Below are 19,516 nucleotides of genomic sequence, written 5' to 3'. Positions count from 1 at the left end.
GAGGAGGTCAGATCTAGCAGAGCCTGCCTTGGCCTTTGACCTCTCCTTGGCCTACCAACACACATCCCCTGCCCCCTACTCCCACTGGACAAGGTCACTGCTTGCTGGGCGAGGTCGGCTGCCTCCTGGTCTCTGGCTTGTATTCTCCTGCGGTGACCTCCATCGGAGTTTGAGGACAGGGGCAGGGCTGTGAGAGTGAGAGACAACACGTTGTCGCCTAGACAGGCCTGTCGTGTCAGGGGCCAATGGAAACCTCAGATCGTGAGCAAAGTTCAACCCTAAACATGCAGCACAACCAGACATCTCAGGCCAAGTCCGCAGGTCAACCAAAGCCTCAGAAGCACGGGCGAGGGAGGGTTTTGTGGGAAGTGACGGTTGGGTTAGAATCCGAGCTGGGTGGTGGAGAGGGTAGCCGCCTGGCTGCGTGTCGGGAGGCGCTAGGGCCTTGCGGAGTGGCAAGGCGGCGCGGGGAGGCGGGCGGGGGCTGGCGGCGGCGGGAGCGGCGCGGCGCTGAGCTGCTCCCATCCATGGCACTGAGCGGCGGCGGCGGCAGCAGGAACCCGGCGCGATCCGCTAGGTCCCAGTCCCGCACCAAGCGAACCCGCGACGCGCCGGGGCCGGGCTGCCACCCGCCCGGAGCGCTGCGCTGAAAGTCCGGCCGCGCCGCCGGGGGACCGCCCGCGCTGCGCTGACAGCCGCGCCCGCGTCCTCCCCGGCGGGGCGCTCGCGGGACATGCCCCCGGGGCACGGCGGCGGGGACCCCAGGGCTCGCCTCCGCCCAGGGCCCCCCGCCCCGCCCTCGGGCGCCCTGGGCCCCCGCTGAGCAAGCCTCCCGCAAGCCCGGGTCCCTCCGGCCGGCGCGCAGTCCGGCCCCAGCGCTGTGGGTCCCCGCCGGGCGATGGGTTGATGGGCGCCGGGGGACGCAGGATGCGGGGGGCGCCCGCGCGCCTGCTGCTGCCGCTGCTGCAGTGCCTGCTACTCCTGGCGCCCGAAACTCGGGGCGCGCCCGGCTGCCCGGTCCCCATCCGCAGCTGCAAGTGCTCGGGGGAGCGACCCAAGGGACTAAGCGGCAGTGCCCCTAACCCGACTCGCAGGAGGGTAGTGTGCGGCGGCGGGGACCTCCCGGAGCCTCCCGATCCCGGCCTTCTGCCTAATGGCACCGTTACCCTGTGAGTACCCTACTTCGTACCTGGACGGTAGGACGAATGGAGGCGAGAGGGGAGAAATGGGAGAGGGAAAGGGGACGATTCTGCCACTTGGGTGATTGAAGACAGGCCTGAGTCCAGGCGTCCAGCAGGGAAGCCTGGATACATAGGAGAAAGACTGGGACTTCTGAAGCCCAGAAGGAGGAAGGGTCCTGGCGTGGGGAGGAGTGAGGGGGTGCGCCCCAGAGAGGCACCGCGGGTGCCCACTCACCTGCACAGGTGAAGCGGAATGCACGCTAGCGGGACGCCCGTGCTCCAGGTTTCAAGCCTGGGCTAGTGTTTCTCATTTTGGAGACCTGAGCGGGATGGGAGTGGGGCAGTCTCCTGAAAGATCGACGCCCGAGGCCCAGTAGGTGGTTGTGGTCCTCACCGCCGCGAACGCGTCGAAGTCCGCATTGAAAGAACCTCCTGGATTTACCCAGTGGTCCGGCTCCTCTAACTGGGTCACCCTATCCTCTCCCTGGGCCTGCCGGCTGCGCTCCCAGCCAGTCTCCCTAGGCCAGGCGGAAGGGCGAGCTCGGAAAAGCCGTACTTGGAATGCGGGCGCTGTGGGTATGAATGAGATCCCCGCGTCCGATTGCTCTTGGGTCCTATTCCCCTGTGCATGGCTGTGTAGGTCCTGCGTCCCTGCCTGTTGTTTCACTTCCCTGGAAATAACTCAAGCTTTGGCTGTTTCTCGTGGACTCCTTAGCGCAAAGGAAAATAAGGAAGAAAGAAACCCTGCTGAAGGGAGGCGCGTGCCTCCCGGCCTCCTTCAGTGGTTCGCATCTCAATCAGGGCCTCATCCAGCCCTTGCTTTGCTGGCCACAAGCGCGCCAGTGCCCAAGTCTCCTCCATGGGGTCCCAAATCCATGCACAACCACCACATTCTCGACCCCTCAGCGCCACAGCGATTTCCTGAGCTGACCACGTGCTCAGAGGTCCACTCAAGCTGTGGAGTTGAGGGTCGGGATCCTAGCAGAGACCACTTGCTTTCCTGTCCTAAAAGCGCTTCCCCTTCCCTGTCCTCCTGACCCGACTGGCAACTGCCTTCCCAGAGTTCGGGCTGGCTCCGTCCATTTGATTGTGTCCAGAAACAATACAGTAATGCCTCTGGTTGGGTGAGTTCAGAGGCTGCCTACTTCCTGACAGGACACAACTGGTCAGCCTGTGACGTTGGATGCCTGGCCTGCTTTTTCCCCAGCAGGGGTGTGAGTGAGTGTGCATGTGTGCCTTGGAGTGCCTTGGAGTAAAGGCAGGGTGTCTGCCCTCTCCCATCTCCTGCAGCTCAGGGATATGGCAGTAGCACCAGTAGCTCTGAGTGTCCACCATATTTAAGGGTCTCTCAGGCCTGAACATTCCCTCAGCCCACTCTGCTCTGGAGGAGAAAAAAAAATGCTTGTGATGTGGAATAATCAGGCTGGTGTTTGTGGAAGCTGCAGCTGTGCAAAGATAGTTCAGATCTGAGTGGGCTGTGCCACTGTGCTCAGTGGCTGTGTGCACACTCATACATGGGAGCTGTCTCCCTGTGTCTGGGTTGGAGAATCCTAGCATAGCAAAGGCAGAGGGAAGGGAAAACAGTAAGGTGGTTCTGTGGTACCTCTTAGAATGATTTGGTAACTAATGCTTTCCAGCCATAGCTAATTGTCATGGATGCCACTCCAAGATGAGAGTGGGGCCATCTCTTGGTGAGAATGAATATATTGTAACAGGGTGGCAAAAGACAACTCCTAGCTTACCTTCCCACTCTGAGCCCTCTTTAAAGGAAAGGCTCCTCTTTCCTCCCAAGCCACTGATCTCTCCTAGTTGGCTTAAGATATCTTCCAAAGGCACAGTCCCTCAGCCTGACTGGACATCCCCACTGGGACAACGGATAGTACAGGGCAGAGACACGGAAGCCTTGAGATCCTGCTGGCCCAACAAACCAAGGTGCAACTAAATTTTCAGCCAGACATATCCCTTTAGCTCCCCATATTTGTGATTCTGATGGTGGCCCCCAAGCTGGCCTGTGAAGGAAAAAGAACCCAGCAGAAGCGGGGTAAGCATTCCTTGGGGTTTACATTCAGTCCCAGCACATCCAAGGTACCCCAGGATGCATCTTGAGGGAAGAAGGAAGAGAAGGGTTGGGAAGGGACTGCTGCTTCCACCTGGCAGCCAAACAAAAGGCCAAGAGCATGGAAACCATCTCAATATAAATGGAGGGCCTTGCTGGGCGTGGTGGTGCAGGACTGCAATCCCAGCACTCAGGAAGTTGAACTAGGAGTGAGAGTTCCAGACCAACCTGGGCTGCATAGTGAGACGCTGTCTCAAACAAAGAACAAAAGAAAAAGAAAAACAAAAAGAACGGTGAGTCCTCACTTTCCCTAACTCTGTCCTTTCCTCATTTTTTTGGCAGCACTGGAATTTGAATTCAAGGCCTCATATTTCACTAAGGTGGCACTCTAAGCAGGCGTGTGCCACTGCTCCCAGCCATTGGTCAAAATGGGGTCTTGCAACCCTTTTGCCTGGGCTACCCTGGAACCATGACACTTCTGATCTCTGCTGAGTAGCTAAAACTCCAGGGTTGATCCACAGCACAATCTTTTATTGATTGATTGATTGATTGATTGATGGTACTAGAGTTTGAACTTGGGGCCTCACATTTGCTAGGCAGGGGGCTCCAGCCTGAGCCACTCCTCCAGGCAGTTTTAGTGTTGGGTATTTGGCTGACGGCAAAGTGTGATCCTCCTGATCTCTGCCTCCCAAGTAGCTAGGATTACAGGCATGAACCACAAGCACTCAGCTTCCTCATTTCTTTTCCACACGTATTTTCCTTTCACCTTTTAGCTTGTCACCTGGTAAAAACAACAGGACTTGAGGCAACTGTTTTTATATTGTGGCTGTGTCCTCCCTCCCCAAAATCCGTACATTCCCACTGAGGACCCTCTTTTTCCCTCCAAAATGGTCCCAGGTTCCAGTCACATGAATCCTCCAGGGACTCAAAATCCCACCTTGGGAAACTTGGCAGGCACTGAGTACTGGGACCCCACATAAGGTCCTGTCTGCAAGAGGCCTCCCTTTTCGGCGCTGAAGGCCCTGGGCACAGTCCTATTGACATCATTGAGCCCCTCCCCCTACCTCTACCCTCATATCTCAACTCTGCCTTCTGTTTTTGTAGACTCCATGCTCCCTTCCCCCACCTTTTGCTTTTTTCACCTCCTGGACTTTCATTCGAAGTTTTCCAGGAAAGCAGAGCTCTTGGCTTCCTTCCTGATCCATCTGCCCCACCCCACCCCCAGCCTCTCAGCCCAGTCTGCAGGGCAGCTGTGGGCACAAATTCGCTCATCCAGAGCTGGAGCCTTTATGGGCTCCTCTGCTGAGGGGTAATGTCCCAGGATAGGTGGATTATTACAGGGACAGCCTGGCTGTGGGTGAGATCCTGGTGTGCCTCCCCCATTAGTGGGCAGCTGCTGAGAGCCTGCCTTCTGGTTCTCAGCCCTGAGAGCAAGGGGGAAGGGACCTGAGGATAAGGAATTCCAGGACAGGGCTGATAACAGATAAGTCCAGAAGGATATCTCCTGGGAGGACCTCCCGGACCATTTGAGCAGTCTCAGAGGACACCAGCCAGTATTATAAATTCCTACTTCTTCTACTCTGAAAAGGGTCTCGGAGATAAGCAAGTTCAGCCCCCTACATCTTACAGTCGAGCAAAACTGAGGCCAGAGAGGAACTAGAAGGACAGTGCCTTGCTAAAAGTCACACAGCTAAGTAGGGTCAGTGTGGGATTAGCTAGCAGGGGTCTTAGCATGTCTGTCAGGCAAGGGCCTCACTGATCGCCAGCCTGGACTTAGAACTGATTGGACACAAGAATTACTTTTATAAAAACCCAATTTTTTTATTCCCAAGCAAGACCAAGCCCTTTTGAGCTGGGAATGTTCCAGGCTGTGTAAGGAGAGTGAAAGGGTCTTTTGCCACAGATGTCACAGTACTGGCGGGGTTCTTGTGCTGGGAGTTTGGTGTAGACTTGGTGGGAGAGGTGGGGAGATGGGTGCAGAGGCCCTGCACTGCCCCTCTGCAAAGATCACCCTGTGGCCTCAGGTCTGGACTGGGACTCTGGTGCTGTAGCCACCAGGATCCAGTTAGGGCAGCTGGGGGACAAAGTGTGGTGAGCACCACAGCACACACAGCCCAAGGGCGGTAAAAAGATGCTGGCTGGAGGGGCGGGCCTAGTCTGCTCCCCACCCCCTTCGTCCACCCTGTTTCCCCCATATGGTTCTCATAAGGTCTGGGCTCAGAGACAGCAGCCAGAGGAAGTGGCTGTGTACAGAGAGCTTTTGTGAGCAGAGGAGGGGGAGGGGGAGAGCGAAGAGAAAGAAGGAAAGAGGGAAGAGGCAGAGGTGAGGGATGGTAGGAGACTCCAGTTGCACCCCCTTACCCTCCAGGGTGCCGCTCTCAGCAGCCACACCACGGTGGGCTTCTGGGCCCCCTGCCCCTGCCTGTCTGAAGAGAGAGGCCCAGAAGGATCCAAGGCCTCCCTCCCTGACTCTCCCCCTACATCTCCTTGATGGGCTGGAGGTGCCCAGACTCCAGCAGTTCTGGCTGCCCCTTCTCCGGGGCTTTGGGAACCCCTACCCTGGGGCGCCCTCTGGTGCAGGGTGTTGGGTACGTGGCCCAATCTTGGGGAGAACATTGGTCTCTGGTTTGCTGGTCCAGTCTCTGCTGCACCCAAAAAGTAGGAGAGGCCATTGTGTTGAGCCCCACATATATTCGGTCCCCAAGAAGCCACGAGCCAGAGTGGCTTATTTGGCCTGAGTTAATCAGGATATGTCCTTGAACCCAAAGGAAGTCCCTTCCTGCCAGCCCCTGTGGGTCATCCTTCTAGTGACTGGGGAGAGGGAGTGGCAACCCTATTCTAGGGGTAACTCTGAGAATTTCCCCCAAAGGCACAGCGAAATTGGTGTAATTTGAACCCAGCCGTAGATTGACCCTTAAATTTGGGGTCATGTTTTTAAAGAGAGAGAGTGTTTCTAAGTTTATCCCACATGGGAGTCATTGGGATAAGAATCTTTTCTGCCAGAGAAAAAGTTCCAGCCACTTCTGAGTTGATCCAGGTCTTTCCACTCAGTGGAGAGGCTGTTGCTCTCCTCACCAAAGCCCAGAGAAGGGAGGTGAGTTCCCCAACAACACACAGCTCCCCCATCACCCCAGAGGTAGAGGCTGCCCAGGGAGGGGAAAGGAGGAGAACAGAGAGGAGGGAAATGGCCCTGGGCTGAGGGACCAGAAGGAAAATCCGGTGATCGCTAGGAAGGGCTGCTTAGAGGGGCTGTTTATTTTCATTCCCCCAGCCCAGCCGCCTGTGTTCTATTTAGAGCTCAGATACTGACAGGACGAAGCTGCCTCCTCCCCTTCCTCCCTCCTCTTGGGGCCCCCATCCTTCCCAAACTCCAGAACATTCCTTTGCTTTTAGGACTGGGCTATAGAGGGGGAGAAGGAGGAGGGGAAAGAGCTGAGAAACTGGAGTGAAACTTGGGCAGCCTCCCAGGACCCACTCCCCCCCACCCCCACGCCCTTGCCTCCATTTTCCCTTGGGAGTAGGGGGTGTGCAAGATGGATGGGGCCAGGTGAGGGGCAGGGGAACCCATCTGTCACAGAGGAGCAGGCAATAGGATGGAGAGTATGGCTTAGGGAGGGAGTTGTAGCCTGAAGGAGGGGCCTGACAGCTCCCAGCTGGAAAGGAAAGGGAAGGAAGGTCTGGGTGCCCCTCCTCTGCCTCCCATGCCTGCACTCTGGGCCTTGCTGGGAATTATGTGTCTAGGCACACTTCAGACTTGACAGGCTTCAGGCCCCAACATGGGAAAGGCTACAAAAACTAAGGGCTGGGGTCTCCAGTCCAGTTCCCTCTATACTGAACAGGCAACTTCCAGAGAGGGGAATGACCTGCTCCAGGTCACATAGTCCTAGTCAGACAGTCACATTTAGACTCCAGGGCTCCTGACCCTTAGGCAAGTGGGAATTCACAGGCAAGGCTAACAAAAGGAGCCATATCCCAGGAATAAGGCTGAGAGATTTGGGGATGATGAAGCTTCCCAGGCCTTGGGGAGCCCTCTAGTTGCCTCCCAAAGGTAACACTGCCTCATGCAGCAGGGCCCCTTCCCACCCTGGGTAGGACACAGCCCCACACCGCAGCTGTGCCAGGCACATTGGGAGCACACGGGGTGAGGGGCAGATATTCTGGAGAAAGGACAGGGTAGATCCAACAATCCATTTTCCTCCACAGGATACATGAGTCAGGGAAAAGGGGCTCCCCTAATAAAGGCCTGCCCAGTACAAGTGATTTAGGGGACCACTGTACAAAATCACTGCAATAGAGCATTTGGAGTCAGCCTGACCCAGGAAGTGTGGGATGGGACCTGTGGTCTCTAAAATGTTCATCCAGGTGTTTCATCTCTGCCAGTCTATGGGGGCCATGTCTCCAGGACCGCACTGTGTGGCACCAGGCTAGCTGGGCAAAGGATGGATATTCTGTCCTGGGGATGGGGAGAGTATAGTGGAGCAGGAAAGGGATGCAGAGGGACACTGCTCCCTGACCCTGAACACCCCTGACTCTGAGGCTCTGCAGTGAACTTCCTGTCCACTGAAAAGCCCCTTCCTGGGAGCTTTGCCCCTCCATTCACTCAGCCAGGGCCTACTGTCATTTCTGCCCTCTGCCTAATGGGCCTTACAGTCATTGTGGAGAATAGAGTACAGGCTTACAAAACTGGACAGGATCATGATTCCAAATGTAACTCTAGGGAGGAAACGGGAAAGAACTAATTTTTACATAGGCATAAAAGACTGATAATAAGCCAAGCATGGTGGTGCACACTCAGGAGGCTGAGGTAGGAAGAGGATCAAGGCTAGCTTGGGTACATAGTGAGTTCCAGGCCAGCCTGGTCTACAAAGCAAGACCCTATCTCAGAGAGAGAAAGAAGGGGAGAGAACAGACTAATCTTTAATTCTTTCAGGTTCAAACTGAGGGACTCATATATGCTAAGCAGGCGTTCTAACACTGAACCACACCCCCAGCTCCATTTATATTTAAAAAAGATATCTGTTTTCTTCATCCAAAAGTTGGCTCTCACTGGTAAGATTTTACATCATGTGTGAAGGATGTGTTTAAGATAGATTGGGAGTAACTTTCCAGTTTTTGCAGATCAGGTAGCCACATGCATGTACACACGCACAGGAACATTCCACCATGAAGACACATCTCCTTCTACCTTCTATAAATGGAAGTTTATGAAGACTCCATGTTTCATTGTGTTTGTGTTGCTAGCATGTTACACGAGGGCTGAGCACGTGATGGGTATTTTGGTAAGTTTGAGAAATGAGTCAATGAATGAACACCTAGGTGTGGATGGTTACAATAGACTTTTTTTCTTGTACTCAAGCTGGAATGCTGGGACCCCAAAATTCCCCTCAAGGCATACCTTTAGGTTTCTGCCTCCAGATTCAGTCCCAAAGCTCAAGGCTGATTCTTCCCATCTAAGCTTCAATTTGTTGGCTTTGTCTACTCCCCACCAAATGGGGCACCCTTATCGAGAGGGTGGTTAGAGAAGAGAAGACAAGACTTATGAGAAAAAGTAGGTTAGAGAAAAGCTGGCAAGCAGGAGTCTCTACAAGACTGTTTTCTCCCTTGGCCTTGGCCTTGGCTTCCTGGCTGGCCCCAATTCTAGGCTGAGTTCTGGGGCAGTCTCAGGACAGCACCCTTTAAGACCTAGGGAAGGAAGCCCCTACCTACCCGAGTCTTCCATTACTTGCAGGTGCACAGGGTTTGACTGGACAGGCTTCTAGCCAAGAGGTGAGAAGAAGAAGGCACCTTGCATGTCATCTCCAACATTTATGTGTCGTGCAGTCCTAAATGGACATGAAGGGCAACCCTGAGGGGAAGAAAAGCCACATAGGGCAACCATTGGCCTGAGGTGTGTGTTGAAGCAGGGCCTGTGGGCAACAGGCATTGTCGTTTTTGGAGCCCATACTAAAATGTACCCACATTCTTCATTAAACATAACGATTATTGCTCATTGACAAAATATGGCACTAGGCAGTTTTGTAATTAAGCATTTGTTAATTTCCAGTTTTACAGCGTTTTTTCCCCCAGTGCTAGGGATCCAACTCAGGCCCAGCATTTATATTTTAGAAGTGATGGTTGCATTATCTATTATATTTGAGGTTTCAGACATTTTTGTGGATCCTAGAAATGCTCACAGGCCCTGGGCTGTGTGCCTAAAGGACAAGCAGGGAGCTGTGGTTTCCCCTGGCAGGTCTGGGTAAGCTATCAGCAAGCAGACCTCCTCCCTCCCCTGCACTCTTTTTCTCCCTAAGACACTACCAAGCTGCCAGCAGGTGTTGAAGCAGGGCCCTCTGGGCTCTAGGATCCTGGTGGGAACCAGGGACTCCACTGGGGTTCTAGGCTCCAGAGCCAACTCCCTGGACCAGAACTGAGGGCAATTTGGGGAGGGGACTGATAGGTGTGACTCTTCTGCACATGGGAGAACCATTCAGTGCAGGCACATGTTGGCTCCACGCCCCCACAGAGGCCCATGTGACTCCTATAGGGTCATCTTTGATGTCGGAGTGGTATCTGGTAAGTTCCTGTGGCTACCCAATGGCCACAGGGACTCTCTGTAGACGCCAGCCACTAGCTCCCTTGGCCTTCAGTCTCATTAGTGGTAACTTCGCTTGCTTCTCTTCCCTAAAATAGGACCCCAGCCGCGAGAGAGTTCTGGAATGGACTCAGTGTACCCCTTCTGTTTGGTCAGATTTCAAACTCTGGAGTAGAGAACAGGGAACTTCAGGACTGAGCCTCATTCCCATTGAAAGCTTGAGGTTGGGATGGGAGGAGGAATGAAGAAGCTGAAGAGGCTTGGCCTGGCAGCCAGGGTTCTGTGGTGCCTGCAGGGTGGCATGGTTAGAGGGAGAGCCAGGCTGGCTCCTTGTGAGGCAATAGAACGAGAAGGTGGTGTCTGTCTGGTGGGTTTAAAGAGAATGCAGGCTAGCCCTGTGTCTAGGACAGCTGCATGGAATTGTGGGGCCAAAGCGCCCTTCTCCCCTCCCAATTGTCATGGCCACCCTGCCTCGTTTCCTCCCTGGAGACAGCCTAGAGTGGTGGGAACATCTTTATTCTCACTGCATGGAGCTGTGTGGTGGTGTGTGTTTGTCTACCCCACCAACAGCCCTGGAACTGCCAGCTTCTCACCTATCCATAAAATCCCCAGACTTGGGAGTGTGGCTCAGTGGTAGTGGGCTTGCCTAGCATGCACAATGCCCTGAGTTCCAACCCCAGCATCAGTAAAAGAGCTGGTAGTGTGGCTCAAATGGTAGAGCTCCTGCCTAGCAAGTATAAGGCCCTAAGTTCAAATCCCAGCACCGAAATAAATAAGTAAAATTCTCAGACCCAGGAACTTGAAAACAGAATCCACACGCACAGTTGAGGCTGCTCGATAATCCAGGTCTAAAGTAAATTTCTTCAGACCTCTCCAGGTGGTAAGGCAAACAGTGCTACCGCCTTCTGCCAAGTCCGTCCCAGAGCTGTCAGTACAACCAGAAAGTGCTGTTGCTAGAAGAGGCTGAACCACTGCTTACCTGGTGTCTGCCAGGTGGGGCTCAGGGCTATGTTCTCTGCAGCTAGGAAAAAAAAATTGTGATTTGAGACTTTCAGGGATGGAGCTTGTACCCAGCAAGCCATATCAGAAGTATGGGCTGCAAGTGCCCCCAACCCTGCTCTGCCCTCTCCCAGCACGCACAGGCTGCCTCAAAGAGGCAGAGAGAGAAACTGCCCATTCGGAAGAAGGTCTGGGCTCCTGCAGGAAGTCTTGGCTCAGGGCAGAGTGGGGTGGGATGTGTCTGGAAGCTGGCCCTGTAGCCAGGCCAAGAGATGAGTTGTTGTGGGCTAGAGGCTCATCCTGGCCTGCCTCAGGGGCTGGTTCCTGATCTTTTGCTGCCCCTCCTAACCCCACAAAGACGTGTGTGCGCTTGCAGTGTGACTGGTGTGGATTGAGATGTGCTGGTGGAGTAGAATACAGGCAAGATTCCCAAGACTTTGTACACACACAACAAAGGAAACTATTTCATTAGTGATTTTGTATATTGATTACATATTGAGAAATAATATATTAGGTGAAATAAAATATACTTAAAATTAGTTTTCAGACATTTTTTTTGACTGTACTAGGGCTTGAACTCAGGGCCTCATGATTGCTAGGCAAGCACTTTACCACCTGAGCCACTCTACCAGCTCAATTTTAAACTTTTAAAAAAAATGTGTCTGTTAGAAGATTTAAGATTTCAAATGCAGCTGAAATTGTATTTCTATATGCCATCTCTGGGTGATGGATTTGGGGTATGTGAAAGGGTTTAGGGCTAATGACTGAATGGTCTGGGTAGTCTAGGGACCCCCGCCACCTCTAGACACCTCTGAACAGGGTTGTCAAACTGGGATCCCAAATTTAAATCTTGGGGATTTGGGAGTGAGATTTTTAGTTTTCTGTTTTTGATTCAATTATCTTTCAAAAAGAAATCTTCAAGCCTGGCATTGGCTCGAGTCTGTAATCCCAGCTACTCAGGTGGCTGAGATTAGGAGGATCATGGTTCCAGACCAGAAAAAAAAGTTCTCAAGACCCTATCTCAACAGAAAAAGCTGAGCATGGTGCTGCACACCTGTCATCCCAGCTGCCATAAATAGGATTGGTAAATAGGAGTGTCATGATCCAGGCAGATTGGGCAAAAAGTGAGGTCGCTTCTCAAAAATAACCAGAGCAAAAAAGGGCTCAAGCAATAAGGCACCTGCCTAGCAAGTGTAAACTCTAGTACTGCCACCAATAAAAAAATAAAACTTCCATAAACTCTTGTGCAGAAAAAAAATTTTACATAATTTTTTGGCAGTACCGAGAGTTTTGAATTCAAGGCCTCATGCTTGCTAGGCAGGCACTCTACCACTCGAGTCACTCCATCAGCTCTTTTTTGTGGTGGGTATTTTCAAGATAAGGTCTCATGAACTATTTGCATGGGCTGACTCTGAACTGCGATCCTCCTGATCTCTGCCTCCTGAGTAGCTAGGATTACAGCGCCCTTCTGACATAATTTTTTATAAGAAAGCATTTTCATAGTGTAAGAGTTTGTTGTTGATCTTTTCTTTCTTTTTATTTTATTTGTTTGTCTATTTTGTGGAACAGTGTCTTGCTATGTAGTCCAGACAGGTCTCAAATTTAAGACCCTTGTACTTCAGCCTCCTAAGACTGGATTTATGTACCACCACGCCTGGCTAAACGCTGAAGGTTAAAGTCAGTGTTTTCACACTGCAATCCTGACATATTCCTAGGAAATCAGATATTTTCCTCTCTCCCTTTAAGCAGAGTTTATACACTTTTTTTTTTGGTGGGATAAAGCAAAGATTTATTAGGATGCCATTGAAAGGGCAGGCAGCTATGCAAAGGGGCATAGCAAGCCTCACTTTTCAAACTTGAGAAATAATGTTTGGGGCCTTCCCCTTTGTGAATGGGACTGTGGTGATCCAGGAGCTCTGTTCCCCATCCTTCCACACTCCCACTACCTCCCCAGTGCTTCAATTTCCAGCAGAATCCCAGTCCTTTCCCCTCATCTGCGCAGCCAGTACTATCGCTGGGAGAAGCCCTTAGGGCTACAGGGCACCAGGAATGGATGCCCTTTTCCACTGACATTGCGTGACCCTTCCCTGGCATTCCAGAGACCAGGAGTCCTCTTACCTTCTCTCACGTTTAATGCAAACTCTGGTCTGGGGTGTATGAAGGAAAGGAACTGGGGACAGGGTGAGACAGGCTTTGACTTAAAAGGTAGCTCCCCCATCAATATCCTGTCACTCCCAAGGGACCATTCCAGGCCCACTGGGGCCTGATGAGACCTTTAGAGGCCCTAAAAATTGACAAGATTATGGTTAACCACCAGCCCCATGGCATACATGGTAGAACATAAAGCGATATTCATCTATAAAATAAGAAAAACAAGTTCAGAAAAGCTCTACTTTTTCACATTATGTCTATCGCAAGGTACTTTTTGGTTTTGCTGGCCTTCCTTCCTTCCTTCCTTCCTATTCCCTCCCTTCTCTTTCCCTCCTCCTTCCCCTCTCTCTCTTTCTTCTGCTGAGGATGGAAGCCAGAGATCTCCTGGATGCTAGGCAAGCGCTCTATGACTGAGCAATATCCTCAGCCCTGTGATGTGCTTTTTGAAATAGCAAGATTGTGTGTGTGTGTGTGAAGCTTTTTGGATATCCAGCAATATCCTCCTCACACTTCACACCCTGTCTCTTCGCACCCTACGGGAAACATCACAGTTGGAGGGACCATTGGGCAAGAACTGGAATGGTGGAGGGGTCCATCTGGAGGGGAAGAAAGGAAGAAGTGATCTCCACCCCTTCCCATTGACCTGGAAACCACCCTCCCACTTTTGCCTCCCTTCTGGATGTTGTCTGTTCTCCTGGAGCCTGTTGAAAATGAAGCAGGGGACTGGGTGACAGAGGGCTTGTTCAATCCCCAACACCACATTAAAAACAAAAAGAAATGAAGATGGAGCCGCTGGACAGTCAGCTGTTTGGAATCCCTCACTGCTTCAGTTTACTCACTCGCCCACTTACAAGAAGCTTGGGCAGATCTCTTTGACAGCTCCTCTCTTTACCTGGCCCCTATCCCCTGTCCTCTCCCTTACTGCCTAGCCCAGAGGCTGCCCACTCTAGAGAAGACCTGTGTCCTGCACCTTGAGCCACCTGGTCCGTTCTCCGCCAGTGAGAGCAGATAAAAGAAGGGAAGCCTTTGCTCAGCTCAGAGCAGGCAAGAGCTTGGGCTGAGAGGCTCATTAAGCTTCTAATAAGCAGTTAACTGGAGGGGTGAGTCCTGGCTGGGCTGGACACCCCCCCCCCACCCCCTGGGGCAGGGAGTCTGGCTGAGAAAGGCTGAGTGGGTAGGCGGAGATGAGACTGGGGCCTCTTTCCTCCTCCCCTAAACACAAGAGTAAACAAACAGAACTCAGAAGGGGCAGTGCAAAGGCTGGGGCCCAGGCTGCCCCAGACTCAGGCTCCATCAGCCTTTTGCCAGGCTGTGGACAGGCCTGGGGAGGCAGGAGTATAGGACAGTACAGCTGGTGCTGTCGCCTTCCTGCAGAGTCCTTGACTTTCAGGAGAGAGTGTTGCACAACCCCAGGAAGAGCAGTTGCTCCACCTAACTCCAGATCTTCTGGGCTTCCTCTTCTGCCTGGAGGCAAGCCCAACATGAGACCATCCTACCCGCCGACACACACACACATACCCCCTTCTGCTTTGGATATTGGGCTCAGGGCTTGGGCAAGTACAGAGCTGCAGTGGGCATGGCCAGAGCACAGTGGGGGTCAATCCTGGAGTTCCAAAGTGGAACTGAAGCCACTCGCACACAGAGCCCCAATAGCCTCCTGTAGTGGAGGGCGGGGTGTGTGCCTTACACCTCCAGGGGTGCCATTTACACAGAGTGCAGTATGGCCTAGTGTGAGCCTGGGTCCCCACTGCGTCTGCACCTCAGCCTCTAACAGCATGCTCTGTCTGTGTTCTCCCTGCCCCTCAGGCTCTTGAGCAACAACAAGATCACTGTACTCCGCAATGGCTCTTTCCTGGGACTGTCCCTGCTGGAGAAGTTGTAAGTACTGGGCTGGGTGGGGCAGAAGGGGGCACGGTAGCAATGGGCGTGAGGATCGATCGGTCTGAGAGGGGTGGATGAAGAGCACTAGTTGTTGAGTGAATGCAGAACCTGAAGGGCAACGTCAGAAGCTAGGACTTCCCCACCAGGCAGAGGACTGAGTGGGCTGGTCTGGGAGAGAGGGCAGCCTTTTTGCCAGCCCGGGACTGCTGAGTGAAAAGCAGTGTCCTCACTAGTCCAGGCAGGGATGGGGCTAAGGGAAGCTCATTAACGCTCTTTAATGAGCAATTAGCTGAGAGGGCTGAGCCCTTTAGCTGGCCTCCTCCTCCCAGCTGGGGGCCCAGCATGAAAGGGCTGAGGAGGCTTAATGTGACAGAGGTCTCTTTCCTCCTTCCAGAAAAACAAATCAACAAACAAAGGCCTGAGGGGCAAGTCCTGAGCTGAGGCAGGGAAGCTGATGGTTTCCAAGCTTCCTCCCCCACCCTTGCCCTGGGTTAAAGTACCAGCCAGGCCCTGCCAGCCCACTAGAACCTCCTCCCAGGCTCAGGGGGCCAGTTTGGGAAAAAAAAAAAAAAATCAGTGAGGAGGAGCTAAAGGCAGTGATGGATTGTCAGGGAAATGGGAGTGCAGAAGGCTCGACTTAGCCACGGGGAGGATGTTCACAGGGCTCCAAAGAGGTGGGATAAGCCTAAGCGGCACACTTGACTCAGCTACTTGGGCCAATGAGGGGCTTACATCAGCTCCTCAAAATTCCCTGTTCTACTGGCGTGCTCCCAGACCACAGCCTGTATCATGGATTTGGGTCCTTGTCCCCTCTCCATCCCTTCTCTCCTGGAAACTGATTCTTGCTTTCTCCCCCCCATCCCCCATCCCCAATCCCCTCTACCATCTTTGTTCCCCTCCAGTGAGCCTTCCCCAATTCCTCCAACAGACCCTTAGCCCACTCTACTGCCATTTTGACCAAAAGCTTTGAATCAGTTGGAGATACAAGAGAAGCAGATGTGACCTTTGCTCTTAAAGAGCCAAAGAGACTGAAGTCTAATAGAGATTGCAAGTGACGCCATATATATTAGCATTATATATATATATATATATATGCATTAAGACCCTGGGGAGTTCTTTCTTTTATACTGGGGTTTGAACACAAGGTCTACACCTTGAGCTACTCCTTCAGCCCTTTTTTTGTGTGTGCTGGGTTTTTTTTGAAATAGGGTCTTGCGAACTATTTGTCCAGGCTGGCTTCCAACTGCAATCCTCCTGATCTCTGCCTCCCGAGTAGCTAGGATCACAGGAATGAGCCACCAGCTCCCAGCACGATACTTTCGCTTGTTTCTTTGTGTTTTTGGCAGTACCAGTGATTGAACTCAGGGCCTCGTGCTTGCTAGGCAGGTGCTCTACGACCTAAGCCACTCCATGAGCCCTGTTGGAGATTTCTTTCTGTAACATTCAAAGGAGGCATCCTTGAAGGCTGGAGGGGTCAAGGGCAGTGAAGATGCAGTGTCCACATGACATAGTGTTCAGATCTCTAACCAGGACAGCGCTCTTGTGAGGCAGCCTCCCTCTCACCCTTCCATTTCACGGTAGAAGAAAAGCTTTTCCTCAAGCCCTCTAAGGCTAGGAGGGAAGCTTGATGGTCTAACTGGGCTGGTGGGAGAAGAAAGCCGCCAAATCCACATGGCGGGCAGAAAGTTCTGATATGGGGTAGGAGATCCTGGGAGTCCTGGGAAGGAAGAGTGGTGCATGCGCACAGCTCTATGCCCAGGTCCCTCTAACCAGCTGCTCTGTAGCTCACAACAGAGTGGTCCTCCCCTCAAGTTGCTCTCCAAGTGTCCTTAGGGGCCAATAAACAAGCCATTGAGCATTCAAGAGCTAGATCCTCCCTTGGGCAGGCTTGTGGTCTTAGAGGGCGAGTGACAGGAAACCAAATGCTCTTTCAGGGGTCTTTTGGAGGAAGGTGAACCATAGCTGCCTCTCTGTCCCTTGACCTTCCCCATGGGGCCAGTCCTGCCCATAGCTAGTCTCTTTCTCAGATCAGTAGGTGAGTGCTACTCTGAGTCTCAGGTGGCCTCCCTAGCATCTTCCACCTCTTCATCCTCTCCCTCAGTCTGCCCCCTTCTCCTTGTCTTCTGATGAGATGAAAAGATGACTCTCCTTCCTACCACTGCCAACCTACCGAATCAACCCCTCTCCAGCACTAGAGGCTGCACAGTAGGGGCATTCAAACGATGGGAAAGAGGACAAATCAAGAGACTCACCAGGGATGAGCATCGACTCAACGCTGAGCTGTAGGGTTATGGGAGGAGTGCAGCCATGAGAAAGGGCACTAGAGCAAGAATTCCCAACCCTGAGTTTGAGCTCCTGCTGGTGTGGATCACTCCATTCATTCATTTGACAGATATTTATCCTGCCTGTCTATGTACTGGGAGTGAACACAGCTGACCAAAGCGCCTGTCCCCATGTCAGTCACCCTCTACTGATGGGGCCAGAGAATAGCAAATACACATGTCATGTGTTGGGAGACATGTATGCAAAGAAAAACAGGGTAAGGGGAACAGAAAGCAAGAGGCTGGGTGCTGTTTTATGCAGTGAGGACAAGGAAGGACTTGCCGGTAAGGTAATGAAGACCTGAAGGGATTGAGAAAGAGAAAGAAGCCAGGTATCTTTCTGGAGGCAAGGAGAGAACAGCCATTGTGAAAGCAATAGCTTGGCTCCAGGGAATGCCTGGTGGGTTTGAGAAACAGAAGAAGGCCAAGCAGGTGCAGTGGTACATGGCTGTAGGCCAAGCTTTTAGGGAGGCTGAGGCAGGAGGATTGCTTGAGCCTAGGAGATCAAGGCCACCTTGGGCAACATAGCAAGAAAAAGGAGGAGAAGGAAGAGGAGGAGAAGAGTGTGAGTGAGCAAAGAGAGCAAGGGAAAGGGAAATTGTAGGTGTCAAAGCTGGAGTGATCAAGAGTGAGTGCTGGGTGTGGCCCTCCAAGCACAGAGGGATAGGGAGGATATGTGCAGAAGTGGAAGAGTTCAGCATCTTCAACCTGCTGATCACCACTTTGCATGTTGATACATGCAAAGACATGTAAGGAAGCTGCCCACATGGTTGTTCAGACTGACAAGTCCAAAGTCTGAAAGTCAGGCATGCTGCTATCTTAAAGCAGACTTCTTTTTTTGAGAAATCTTAGTTTTTCTTCTAAGGCCTTCAACTAGTTGATGAGGCCCACCCACATTGTCAAAGATAATTCTTTTACTTAAGGTCAACAGATTGAGTTTCCACATCTACAAAATACTTTCACAGCAACACCTAGATACGTGGGGAATTTTTTTTCTTTCTTTCTTTTTTTTTGCTGGTACTGGGGTTTGAACTCAGGGCTTTGAGCTTGCAAAGCAGGCACTCTACCATTTGAACTGCACCTCCAGTCTATTTTGCTCTGGTTATTTTGGAGATAGGGTATCTCAAATTATTTGCAGTTAGCTGGCCTTGAACCGCAATCTTCCTGATCTCTGCCTCCTGGGTAGCTAGGATTATAGGTGTGAGCCACCGATTTTTGTGTATGTGTGTACTTGTTTTTGTTTTTGTTTTTTTGAGGCAGCTTCTCACTATGTAGTCCTGGCTGGCCTCAAACTCAAGATCCTCTTGCTTCAGCCTCCAAAGTAGCTGGGACTACAGGTGTAGGCCACTGCACCTAGCTGTATTAGTGTTTGACTAAATCACTTGAATACTATAGCCTGGTCAAGTTGACACAAACTATCATAACCCAGGGTGAGGAGAGGACCCTAAATAAAACAGATCCTGTACCCCACTCCTAAAAGTGGTAAGCCATCTTGTTGAGTGGGGCTGGGAAATGTTTACAAGATAGGAAGGCGATTCTCATGCTTATCCAGGGTTGGGAGCCAGGGGACCAAATGACCCCTACACTGTGGTCCTATTCATCACAGATAAGATGCTGGAGTCTGGCGTGTAGTTGGTGCTCAGGAAACACTGATCTCTCTGTCCTGTAGGGCTCAGATATCCAGGCCTGGGCAGCCGAGGCCATGATAGCTTAACATCCCACGATCTACAGGCAGAAAGACTGTGGGAGGGTTGGGACTGAGCCTAGTAACTGCAGTGGCAGTCCAGACTGCTCCACAGTGCACCTGCATGGCCTCCTGGTGCCGACAGCCCCTCAGGTCTTTGTGAATAGGTCAGCTTGCTAACCAGGAATGGACAGTTGACCTTTGTGCTGTCTATTTTGCAATGCAGAAGGAGGCTAGGAAGGGTGCAAGCAGGTGGACAGTGACGTATATGTGAGTGTGATGGGAAGTACAGGGAAAGGGAGACAGAGCAGATGCAGAGTGGGATGTGGCTGAAAGGAAATCAGGAGAGGTGGAGTCAGGGGCCTATCAGCTAGGTAGGATGGATCAGAAAACCTGCAATAAGGCGAGTAGAAGTCGTTCACAGCCAGCCAGCCTAGGAGGGCACAGAAGGGCCAAAGAAGCACAGGGCCTGCCCTGAGCCTGCCTTTTGGTGTCCCACCACCCTCTGCCTGGCTGAGCCTGGCTGTTGCCCAGAGGAAAAACTTCTGAGACAGGGTGGGTGGATAAAAGAGCAGGACTCCACATTGGTGTAAAAAGAAGCCTGTGGGCTGGACACCAATGGCTCTTGCTTGTAATCCCAGATACTCTTTAGGCAGAGATTGGGGGAGCTCA

General features: G+C 52.3%; 1 protein-coding gene across 2 annotated transcripts in view; it reads left to right on the top strand.

The window, feature by feature from the left end:
- Nucleotides 1-784: 784 nt before the first annotated feature.
- Adgra2 (adhesion G protein-coupled receptor A2) overlaps nucleotides 785-19,516 on the top strand; it is a 37,422-nt gene continuing 18,690 nt past the window's right edge. Inside the window, exons 1-2 of one of the 2 annotated variants that reach the window (XM_020156819.2) lie at nucleotides 785-1,169; nucleotides 14,765-14,836. In XM_020156819.2, the coding sequence (XP_020012408.1) occupies nucleotides 907-1,169; nucleotides 14,765-14,836 (335 nt within the window). In that variant the 5' untranslated portion in view covers nucleotides 785-906. The remainder of the gene's footprint in view (nucleotides 1,170-14,764; nucleotides 14,837-19,516) is intronic. The other variant, XM_020156820.2, reaches the window with a different exon arrangement.

This window comes from Castor canadensis, chromosome 14 (genome assembly GCF_047511655.1).
Source record: "Castor canadensis chromosome 14, mCasCan1.hap1v2, whole genome shotgun sequence".
Lineage (NCBI taxonomy): Eukaryota > Metazoa > Chordata > Mammalia > Rodentia > Castoridae > Castor > Castor canadensis.
This window is presented reverse-complemented; position numbering and strand designations above follow the sequence as displayed.